At 45.7% G+C, this 11,964-nt stretch overlaps 1 protein-coding gene across 1 annotated transcript; it reads left to right on the top strand.

The window, feature by feature from the left end:
- Positions 1-2,253: 2,253 nt before the first annotated feature.
- ajuba (ajuba LIM protein) lies at positions 2,254-11,336 on the top strand. Its single transcript, XM_084924000.1, has 8 exons — positions 2,254-5,292; positions 7,972-8,073; positions 8,261-8,328; positions 8,458-8,520; positions 9,827-9,957; positions 10,163-10,214; positions 10,586-10,654; positions 10,739-11,336. Exons 1-8 carry the CDS (start codon positions 3,717-3,719, stop codon positions 10,868-10,870), a joined length of 2,193 nt encoding a protein of 730 aa, XP_084780126.1. The 5' UTR covers positions 2,254-3,716; the 3' UTR covers positions 10,871-11,336.
- The last annotated feature ends 628 nt before the right edge of the window (positions 11,337-11,964 follow it).

Raw genomic sequence — 11,964 nt, 5'->3', positions numbered from 1 at the left:
CTCTGTATCGTCCTTGGAGAGCTCAGACACGCTGAAAAAATTTACCGGCCGCCTCACCGCGCCGTTTCCTTCCGCGCATTCCACAGGCTGGTGGTACAACAAAGTAGGCCCGTTGCCTCAACGACGCGGATCCACTTGCTGTGACTCTAATGTGCAACAACACGTGATTATAAATGTTAAACAGAGCCAGAGAGGCGCTCTGAGTCAAAACAGAGGCTTCTTAATGAACTACAAGCAACTGGGAAACATTAGGGATGTATATCCTTGAAGCTAAGAGCTTATTATTACGGTGTTGATGCATTAATGTGCAGGGAGAGCGAGGTGGTGCTTGTTCCCGCAAACATACGTGCTTTTGGTTGTGCTTTAACAGCATGAAGTTGAAAAAATAAAGAGGAAGTCTTAATTTGAAAGGTAACTAGTAAATATTGGTGTCAGCTAAAGTGAAGAAGTGAAAAAAAACTGCAGTATGTCACTCTTATTTTGAAGTAGACAAGTCCAAGTGGCCTACACTCTCAATGTGTATTTCAGCGTAGTCACTTTCCATTACTGCTTTGTAACATTAGGATTTACAGCTGGCGCTACAGTAAACTGCACAGGGCCGTGGTTTTGGTTACAGTCAGCCTATATGAGCACAGACAAAATGAGGGTATTTCTGAAAACAGGACTGTTTATATTGTTGGTTTGGCTTGGTGGTCATTTCACAGTTTAAGCTTGTGCCAAGCCACAACCACATGAATACGTGTGTATCCAGAGCTCCATCACAACGCTAACCTAATGGCTAGAAGCGCTTCGGGGCAGGTTAACCCTCTCAGGGGCCCCCAGGGTGGAGGGGGGTCCTGTTTATGCTTCTCCTGGAGCCAAGTGTATTAGTCAGTAAAAGTCAAAAAACAGGCCAATTATAACATAAACTAACATATTAAAGAATAAATGAAGACTTAAATGAAGCTAAGCAAGCATGAACATGTGCCCCTGTTTTACCACCTCATGTGCAATAGTCCTGTGGGGATGCATTTAGACCTCTTTACTTTGTTGAAATGTGATTTTTGCCCCCCAGAAAATGTCTGATTTGACCTTTAAAACACTGTAATGTACAACATGTCACTTCCGTGGACTCATACACCAGTGCTAAAATGATCTAAGTAAAATTACTCCTTAAGTTTATACCACTTAGCTACATTTTAAAAGCAAATATTGAACTTTTGAAACCAGAACATCTCTTTGGTAGCTTATATAACACATATAAAGTAAGCAGTGAATTTTAGTGTAATAGCTGAAGCTACAGTTGAACAGCCTGAATAATTATGTTTACACCTACCTAATGAATTGGTACTTATTGTTTGAATAAACCATTATTTTTTTATGCATTGCTGCATGACTGATGTAAGCACAAAGATTAAACTAAGATGAATTGAATCCTATTTACTTTATTGAATTTTATTTTTCAGGAAGTGTCTAATTTGAGCATTAAAACGGTGCAATTGTAGAAGTACGTGATTTTACTGGACTTAAACCCCAGTGGTGAACAAATAAATACAAGTTAACTAAATTTTTAAGTCAAATATTGCTCTCTTTTTAAAAGAGCAGATCTCTTTGGCAGCTTATGTAATCAATAATAAAATAGTTGACTAAGTTTAGGTAGTATATCAAGCAGATCACTAGCAGCCAGAATAATTATGTTTGCACTTTAATAAATCACAGCCTATTGTTAAAATAACCTTTTTTTTATTAAAGTAGAGCATAGCTATATGACGGATTTAAGCGTATTTTATTGTCCAGTGCTTATAATGTAAATGCAGTGTTGAATTGTGGAGCTGCTCCCTTGACCTACTCTGATGACTACTTCCACCACTTTAGACATTACCTCAGTGGTTCCTAAGGCCTTGGGTGAGGCTGAAGTCTTCATTTAAAAAGTCAGAAACTGAATAGAAACATTTTTCAATCTATTTTGGTCCAAATATTTAGTTAAAGTAAACTTTAAAACAAAAAAAAACTGTTTTGGCTTGGCTCGATTATTTTTAAGTGTTCTTTTTATATTATTATGATGTTTATTAAATGTTGAGTATGTAGTTGTGTAGAGACGGACTCGCTGGCGTTATCCTCTGTGGAGTTTTGCGTTATGAATGACGACACAGCATGTCTGGTAAAAAGGTGTTCCGGCCTTGTTGGGGGATACGAGCCGCCGTTTAAAATGCGTTAAGTCGAACGCACCAATCACACGCAGTGTAACGGTCGCGATGTTCCGCCTTCAATATAAAAGCCGTTAAACTAACGCTTTCAACACGGAGGCTATCAAATCCGATTTTGTGGCGTTGTAAACTACAAAATTGCACTTTAAACGTTACTCGAAAGCATTGTTTCGTATCTGGGACAACCCCATGCTATAAAGGCGCTCCTGCTATCCTCTTACTTGAGTAAAACATAACACGTGTCTGGAGGGGGTTTATTTTGAAAAAAACGTAACCGGAACTAGCTTGGTCGCGCTTTCGTTAGCCTGACGACGTTGTGGGCGAAGGGGGAGGTAAGTAATTATTTAGGGGGAAGAAAGAAAGAAACAAAGTTGTCGACTGTGCAGTGCTCACGGGGAGGGATTTTTATTTATCACGAGCGGCTCTTTTAGTCCTGCACCGGCCTGCTGGGGGTTGATTCGAGTGTAACGGCGCGCCGGTTTTCCCCTCAGTTCCTGCTGTCCTCCCAAACTTCCCCGCTGCTTTCCTACCGAGTCCCGAACAGGATTTCTTCTTTGAAAACGGGAATGATAAAAGGAGTCGAGCACAGGCGGATGGACGGAGGAGTGTAAAGCCAGTGCGGTGTGTGCGCTTTCCGTTGGCTCGCTTACAGCTAAAATACGCCTTTTCTGTCATTATTTTTCCCTCCTCCGAGCAACTTTTCCCCCTGAGATGAATGGCAGAAGTCGGGTGAGTCGACTATCTGCGAACAAGCGGATTTCTCCTTTTCTCGTCTACACTGGACCCACATGAAGAGGTGATAGCCTGCATCCTGCTGAACCTCTCTCTCCCTCTCTCTCTCTCTCTCTCTACCCCCGCTTTGTGCTTCGTTAAGAGGAAATTCAAACCCCAGACTGGAGGAGATCCGCGATAGCAGCCCGAGACTTGGCTCGAGTGTATTTAAGTCTTCTTTTTAAAAACTTTAAACAGAGACCATGCAGCTGTGGAGCCACATGAGGGTCCACAAAGGAGGCCCTCTGCGATCATAGGTCCACGCAGAAGTCTCCTGGATGTCTGTCTCTCCCGTTTCCTGGCTGGATTGAATTGTGTTAGTAATTTTTTTTGTACTCCAATGGATTCTTCCTCACCACAGCCTACCTGTACCTGTGGATTTACCACATGAGGGCAGCCAGGTAACTCACAGGACTCAAGTCATGTAACCACCCTGTAATGTCTTAAAAGTTTTTATTTATCTGCTCTTTTTTTGTATTTATTGTATCTGTATAGAAAGGGTCGTGCTTTGTTTTTGTTTTGTAGCTTTGAGCTAGATTCGAGGCCAGTTTTTAATTTCTAGTTACAGATTTTATTGTAGCCGTCACAAGGGAAAAACTGTAGATTTCAGTCTTTGTTCTGCTGTACGTCCACTCACACTGTATTTGAGTGCAGTACTCTGTAACATTTAAAAAAAAAAGAGAGAGGGGGGAGTTGCTGTAAGACTTGACTTTGCCCAGGCAGGTGTGTGTGTGAGAGGGAGTACAGGAAGGCTTAATCATGGACAGGCCGATAAGCAAGCTGCTGGAGAAGCTGAAGCTAACGGACTCGGGGAGTGTGAAATTCAACGTGTCGAAGAAAAAGCAAGACTCCTCCAGCAACTCCAATAACAGCAACGCCAACGCCGGCGTCCCTGTGGGCGGCAGCGGAGGAGGGGGCAGCGTTCTGCCGCTGGCTCCCAGCTCTGCAGCTGCCTCGCCCGCAAGACCCGGCCAGTTCCCGCTTGCCTCGGCAACCACAAGTGATCCATGTGTGCCAGCAAGTGGGAGAGGAGGAGGAGGCACAGGAGGAGGAGGAGGAATGGGGTTGACTTCCTCTCAGCTCCTCACCACACCATCTACTTCCTCCACAGTGGGCACCATCCCCCCAGATGTTGAGCAACCGCCTCACCCCTCTACCTTGGCACCGCTGAGGCGTCCTTCCTCTCAGCAGCGGGCGTCCTGCTACCTGGGTGAAGGTGTAGATTCCCACCTTAGGCGTGAGTCCGGCCTGAGTCCCGAGTGCGACCCCATGGGAGCGTTCGGCTCCAAGGTGTCCCTCAATCGACGTCGATACTCATTGGAGCTTCAGCAGCTGGTCCAACGACAGCAGCTCCTGTCCCAGCCGCCTCCACTCTCCGTCCCGCCACCATACCCTGCTGCCGCAGGCTATGGATCGGCGCCCAGAGGCGGCGGAGGCGGCTTGGCTGAGCCCGGCTACCTCTCTGAGCCTGAGCGGCACAAACGCCTGTCTCTCCAGGAAACTCTGTTCTACAAGCGGCTGAGCACAGGCAACGATCTGTGGGAGAGCACCCGGCCGGCATCCCTCTCTCATCCACCACATCGCCCATCTGATATGAGCGGAGGAGGTGTAGGAGGTGGAGGCCTCTTTTACCCGCCAGGGCCAACCCTGAGTCCGTGCTCATCCTTCAGCTTCCAGGAGTCCGTGCTGGTCAGCCCCAGGTCCAGCTTTGCCTCCAGCACGGCCAGCGGAGGAGGAGGAGGGAGTCCCATGGGGAGCCGCTGCAGCAGCAACCGGACCAGTGGCATCAGTCTCGGCTACGACTTGCGCTATTCTGCATCCGGAGGCCTCCCTACCCAGCAGCAGTCCCCATCTGTGCCGACCGGAAGCTCTGCAACTGGATACGGAGTCCCGGGCAGGGCCGGAGTGACCCCTGTAGAGGCCTGGACTCAGTACCTGGAGGCAGGGATACGTTCAGGTGTGTACGATAGCCGTCACTCCTACCCGCCTGCGGTTGGGAGTCCCGCAGCAACGTGTTATCAGACAGCTCCAGATTGGTGGGAAGAGCAACAGGCGGGCGTACGAGGCAAAGATCCAGGCACGATGGGAGAGAGGGCCCGATACTCAGACCTGCCCGGCACCCGATACCAGGAAGAGCTGACCCGACTTCTGCTGAGAGATGCTGCGCTGGAGGGCGATGGGCTGCTGGAGGGCCTGATGCTGAAGGAGCAGGCTCTCAGCCTGACGCCTCACGCCAAATCGGGCGTCACGCCAGCAGGAGGGCTGGCCAAACCTCAGGAAGAGCCAGGAGCCTTGCCTGGGAGAGAGGCAACAGAAAACCGGCAGGAGTTCTTTGGTGAGATCCTTTTTTTTTAATTTTTTTTTTATAAATTTATTTTGCAAAACAAAAAGTAAAAGAAGCAAATCAGTGGGAATAGATGGAGATGGGCAGCTGTGTTTAACTTTAAAAACAGTAAAATCACATCCCTAACCCAAGCCAGCAGCCTCACTGCTCATCCATCCCCACGGCGTCCGCCCCTCACTGTGTTATTACTGTTGTCCTCGCCGCCTGGTGTCGGATCACAGGTTTCTCTCTAAATGAAAGGGTTGTATGGATGGATGGACAGATTAATAGTTGAAAGAGTGTGTATGGATAGGTGGATGGTGCCACAGAACCTGCAGAGACATGCAGGGTCATAACACACAAAGCATTAAAGGAGTGGAGAAGGGGAGGGGGGAGGAGGGGAAAGAAAAAAAAACATCAGCCAGGCTTCAGAAACCGAGATGCAGACAAGTAGACGTGTTTGATCGGAGAGAGGAAAGAAAATCAGTGCGCTAAAAGTTACGCACGGTTGTCAGCTGATGTTTGCACATCTTGCCAATTTGCCACAGTGGTGCGCGCACAGAGGGCTAATGCAGCGGATCTGCACGGCGATTAAAGTGCAAAATTCTGCTGTAACACTCAGACATAAATTACATGGTTCCATATAAACACAGCTCCAGCCATTACTGAGTCACACAAGATTAGGGCTCCAGTTCTCTCAGTGTGCCAGTGTGTGTGTGCGCGAGCGTGTGTGTGTTAGGATGGCTAGATGAATGTGCGTATGTCTCTGTGTGTATATTGTTTCTTTGTGGCAGGGTGTGTCCCCCCCCCCCTTTGAGTGACTTCAGGCCACAGTAACGCAGTGTGTGTGTGAGTCATGTGTATATGTGTGTGTGTGTAATGCTGCCTTGGCGTGTGCAGGGGTGGTGTGCTGTAGCCTGTTTTTCAGCTCAGGTATGTGTGCCTGGAGGGGACATACAATACTGTATTCCTCTCAGCCATTAGCGAGGAATCAGAAGCTCTGAGCCGTGAAGACAGACGCCCTGAGCTCAGCTTGGCAGCACACACCTGTGTTCAGGTGTAAAGCTGAACAAAATAAAAAAAATAAACGCAGTAATAATGAAAAAAGAAAGTAAAAATGGAAGAAGAGGAACATAAACTGGACAGATGTCGATTTATAGCTTTTAAGCTTCACTGTTTCACGCTCATTTTGTACATGCTCAGAGTTTCCAGCATGGAGGGCGGCATGTGTGCGAGTGTGTGAGCCAAAAGTTCAGGCTTCAGGCTGCTATAAATGCGTTTCAGCGAGTGTTATTTTATTTTAATAGGATGTGGCTCAGAGCATAGAAAGCTTCTGTTTGTCAGGGGCAGTCAATCAGAAAAAAGCAGGAAGAGGATGAACTGAGGGGCCACACAGGCCCAGTATAAGATAAGTAAGGATTATTTTGAGCTGTGACTCATGCAAAGCTGCTCTAGTAGAGTCCTATAATTAAAACAAAATGGAAATAAGAATAACAGGTCCACCTTAAACACCTTATATTGTCTCATGATGTGAAAAGAACAAGGTGTAGTCACACAAATGTAGTCATGCAATGTGTCTATTGATTAGTTTTAAGTCATGAAAGGAGAGCAGATGTAGTTCAAAGTGTGACATTTGTCATTTTCTTTGGTTTCAACTTGACTTTTGTGCCCCTAGTGAGCTTTATTTTGAAAAACCCTTTGTTTTTAAACCCTAAGTTCAGTCTTCTCTTTCCCTTCTTTTCAGTGAGTAATTTCAACCCCGCTTTCTTTTCCATCTCTTTCTATATGCAGCCGTTTTCATACATTATATTTAAAGTTTCGGCTCTTTGGTTTTTGGCTTTGGCACCGGCTCATGCCTCTTCCTAAATATCGGAGGGATTGTCCAAGCTCGCAGAAGCAGGGTGTAGGAATTCTTGATTTGTGTGGCACTCCCTGAGCCACATTAGAAAGGAGAAGGGGGGAAAAAAAGCTCAGACCAACCCTTAAATGGATCACAGAAAAAGTGATGCTCAGGCCACCACATTTCTGCTTTACATCTGATTGTGGAATGAGGTTGGAGACAAACAGGCTCATTTTTTAAGCTTTTTCACAGAAGTAAAACTGATTACTTGCATTTCTTTTTTTGTAGGACCATTTTTCTTCATTATCTTCAGTATTTCAGCCCCCAAAAATGCCACCAAGCTTCTTGTTTCTTAGCCACTGGCCAGCAATTTAAGGAAAGCTGCACAAGCGTTAATTTCTATTAATTTTGTCGTTGCTTGCTTTGTAGTTTTTGCCCCCAGCATAGCAGGGGGATGGAAAAAAAGGGCTATGATGTTAAATCTCCAAATTGCTCTTAATGTGGGGGGTTTAAGTTTAAATTTAAAGGTCTCGGTCTCCAAACTCCAGAAGAAAGAATCGTCTATGTTCTGGAAAAGCTGCCAAGAAGTCAGATCCGGCGGAGTTTCCCTTTAATAACAGAGAGGCTCGGCAGACACTCATGAGTGGATGAGCAAACAGGCTGGCATGGGTAACGAGGTTTTAACTGTGTGAAAATCCCCTAGGTGGTGCGAACGAGAGGATTTACAAGTGTTGACACTTTGTGTGGAGTTGGATTTCAGACACATTCTCCAGGAATGCGTCGTAAACAGAGCGCTGAGAGCCCCCGCCGAGCCATTGCTCCCGACTAAATGCGCGTTTGTGTCCCGGCAGGAACCTGTGTGAAGTGTGGGAAAGGAGTGTACGGGGCGGATAACGCCTGCCAGGCTCTGGAAAACCTCTATCACACTCGCTGCTTCACCTGCGTGTCCTGCGGTGAGTATGGCTTCCCCCCACCCACGCACACAGACACACACACACCTGACCAAACACAGCAATGATGATCAGGCTTAATGATGAATTTGTGCCACCGCCACACCTTCTGCAAACGCCCTCTTTGAAGCATTTACCACAAAAATGTGCAGATTTAATTATGCTGAGTCACCTCTGCCCCCATCTGCAGGACGCACCCTGAGAAACAAGGACTTCTACAATGTCAACGGCTCTGTGTACTGTAAAGAGGATTATATGGTAAGAGTCGAGGCCGAGGCTTGTTTTGTCATCCGCCTCTCTCACACACAAACACACTCAGACGCGCTCGGAGTCGGTTTGGGGGGAATCGAGGTTGCGATATTAGTAATCTCTTTGTTTTAATTACAGTTTTCGGGATTCCAGGCGGCTGCGGAGAAGTGTAGCGTGTGTGGCCACCTTATTCTCGAACAGGTGAGGGCTCTGTGTGAGTGTGTGAGAACCAGCACACCAAATACCTCCCAAACATTTGGAAGAACACAGAAGAAACGCTCTAATCTTTAATCTTCCTTTTAGTTATTTACATCCAACGTTTCCCATAATGTCTTCGAAGAATCCCTCGGAGAGTAGAGAAATTCAGTGACGTCCTTCTGTTGGCTGCTCGTTGGTTTCCCACGACAGATTTTCACTGGAATGTTTGCCTTGGGTTTTTGATAAAGGGAAAAAAATGGCTCTGCAGTGATTATCTTAAAACTTTTCACCATATTTGAACCACATAATACCCATAATATAAATAGCAGGCTGTCACTGTGTCTGTGATCCACAAGCATTATTTTCTGCATCAGTGGCTCGAAAACTTGTTGGTGCAACAGTGTTGAGAGGGGAAAAATGCATTCCTGCTGGACTCGGTAGCTTAATTGGAAACACTGCTGCTTAATGTATAACAGTCAAGTTAATAAAGTTTATTCTTTTGTCTCCTGTTGAACGCTGTCTGGTCTCTGCTGGATTACTGATTGAAAGTGGAGGATGTTGGCAGGACAGTGTGGTAATGCTAGACCTATTATTACCTGAGTCTGATGCTCTTTTTGGCTTTATGGGAAGTCCCCCCTCCCCCTTTACTTTTTAAATATGGCACCAAATCACTCGAGACTTTAATGCATTACAGAAAGAAAACCAGTAATCATCTATGTGCAAGGGACTGACAACAATGGGGACAAAAAAACTCACTTTTAACTGGAAGCTGTCCCCAAGTAGCTAGAAAATGTAACTTCAGGGTAAACAGAAGAGCCACGGTGCGAAGGGAGCTGGAGTAGAGGGCTGTGACAGGATGTCATCATTAATGGCTGTACTGTTTAGCTGGCTGTGTGAGTCTTTTGACTGGTGGGGGGAAAAAATCACTGCTATTTGAAAATATTCAGAACAAGGTTTGTATTCTTTTATTTGTTTTTTGAGCAACCAGATTGTAAGTTCTGGTCAGAGACATGTTTGCTTTTGATGCCATTATACTCAAGATGAGGGAGATATCGTCAAAGCTGGGCGGCCTACATCAAATCCGATGTAGTCTGTTTTGATGTAATCTGCTTTCTTTGGAGGAAGAAGAAACGGAAGACTAGAAAAAGTAAAACCTAACAAAATTTTCTCTGTTCCTTTTATGCTCATACATACACACACATCCTTCACAATAGCCAACCACTCCGTTGCAGTTGGTGGATCCTTATCCAGCCTTTGATATTTTTATTTTTTTAACTTAAATCTTAGATCTGGTTGTTCTCACCCTCAGATCCTGCAGGCTCTTGGGAACTCGTACCATCCCGGTTGTTTCCGCTGTGTGGTGTGCTCCAAGGCTCTGGATGGGGTGCCTTTCACCGTTGACCAGCACAGCAAAATTTACTGCGTTGCAGACTACAACAAGTGAGTATTGTACCCGAGCACAAAACGATCAGACTGGAGCCTTTGCTGGACAAATGCTGGTCCCTGGGCCTTATGTTTGACACTCCTGCTATAAGAGCTTCAGCTGTTCTGTACTGAAGATGTTATGAAGTTTGAGGTTTGCATATTTAACATTTTGCAGAATGCGCTGCTGCTTAAAAATAACCGCTCCTGTGTCTCACTGCAGGACTTTTGCCCCGAAGTGCGCTGCCTGTTTACAACCCATCTTGCCTACTGAGGTGAGTAACGCTGACCTATCTCGTACTGTTCCTCTTCCTACCATTTAAGCTCCCATCTGGTTAAGCCTTCCCTCCTAGAAGGCCCCATCTGCTCTGATTGGTCAGCTGTCCTGGTTAAAAAATGAGCTGTGGCTTGCACTCATGAACCGTGAGTGTAGACACTGCCCTCTAAAAGCTGCTGTGTCACAATACTTTGGATTCAGCGGTGTATGTTTGAACCAGAATCTGTCCCACAGCAAGGAATTAGCATGACTGTGTTCATAATTTACTTTGTTTTGGGCAGTTTTCCAAACTTTACACAGCAGTGTGACACTGAACAGGCAGGAAAGCACTGGAAACGTGGCTCTGCTGACCTCTGTTTGCTGTTTCAGGGCAGTGAAGACATCCTCAGGGTCGTGTCTATGAACAAAGACTACCACTTTGAGTGCTACCACTGTGAGGTAAGTGACGACTTAACGTTTCTGACTTCGTTTTGAAGCGAAGCCACAGCTGACCTCGCCCCGTCTCCTCTCTTCCACCCTCAGGAGTGCGGCAAGCAGCTCTCCGATAAGCCCGGCTCGCAGTGCTTCCCTCTGGACTCCCACCTCCTCTGCCACTCGTGCCATGTGAACAGAGTGTGCGCCACACATAACGTCCCCCCTCACAACACACACTGATCGGCTTCTATGCAGCTGTAGATTTATTTTTATGTAAAAGCTGGTCTTAATATGCTGTCCATCCCCCTCCCATTCGGTCTTTCTTTACAACAAACCTGCTGAGATTGAGATGTTTTCACACTTCACCTTTATTTTGTCTGACTTGGATCAGTTTCTGATTGCCACATGTACTGCCTGCTGTACTTCTTGTACTATTACTGTACAACAGTTAAAAGGGAACAGGAAAACTACTGCTTTTTTAATTCTTTACCCTAATGTGGCTACTGTTTGCTGTAGAGAAATGAGGGATTTTTTTTGTTTTTGTACATACATTATTGCTATCAGAAGTTTTGCACTTAAATTTGACTTTACTGTAAGAGATTTGTTACGTGAATCTGTACAAGTTGGAAAAAACATTACTGTAATGATTATGTTGTAATAAATATTTTCTCTGCTCACAGATTGTGTAGCTAGGTCAAAATTCAAAGAGGAGTCATCGTGCTTTCTTGTTTCGTGTCTGTTTTGGCTGCTGCCTGTCGGGGTCACCACAGTGGATCATCTGCCTACATCTCTAATATCCTGAAACTCCTCTGAGATATTCTTTTTGCATCCTTTGTCCCATATGTCCACTCTCTGTCCTCTGCATGTCTAAACCATCTTAAGCATGTCTCTATAATAACTTTGTCTCCATTCTGCTCACTACCAGTGAAAATGTTAACACCTCCACCTTGGCCTCCTGTCTTTTTGTCAGGAGACAATGACACTGACCATACATCATAGTAGGTCTCATTACAGTCTTGTAAACCTTGTCACAAATCACCCCTGACACTCCTCTACACCCACTCCACCCCGCCTTCACCCGTCTTGTGCACTGTCCATAGCTTTGACAGGTGTTAACCTGTACAATTACAATGTCATCTGCAGTTAAGAGTCCACAGACACTCCTGCCTGACCTCTCAAAGCAAATATCACATGTGTATAGCTCTTTTTCAGTATGAAGCCACACTACTGCTCACCGATCATCACCTCAGTCTTATTTAAACATGACCAAAATGTTCAAGTAATGAAGACACGGTTATATTCAAGAAAAGAAAATCCCCATGAACCAAAACCCC

The sequence above is a fragment of the Perissodus microlepis genome, chromosome 3 (genome assembly GCF_051167445.1).
Source record: "Perissodus microlepis isolate ML-2025 ecotype Zambia chromosome 3, ASM5116744v1, whole genome shotgun sequence".
Lineage (NCBI taxonomy): Eukaryota > Metazoa > Chordata > Actinopteri > Cichliformes > Cichlidae > Perissodus > Perissodus microlepis.
This window is presented reverse-complemented; position numbering and strand designations above follow the sequence as displayed.

Bases quoted from the DNA above. Each gene is read 5' to 3' on its own strand.
- ajuba (XM_084924000.1), top strand. From the start codon at position 3,717: ATGGACAGGCCGATAAGCAAGCTGCTGGAGAAGCTGAAGCTAACGGAC. The intron at 8,329-8,457 runs GTAAGAGTCGAG...TTTTAATTACAG, and splicing joins ACTGTAAAGAGGATTATATG to TTTTCGGGATTCCAGGCGGC. The intron at 10,215-10,585 runs GTGAGTAACGCT...TTGCTGTTTCAG, and splicing joins AACCCATCTTGCCTACTGAG to GGCAGTGAAGACATCCTCAG.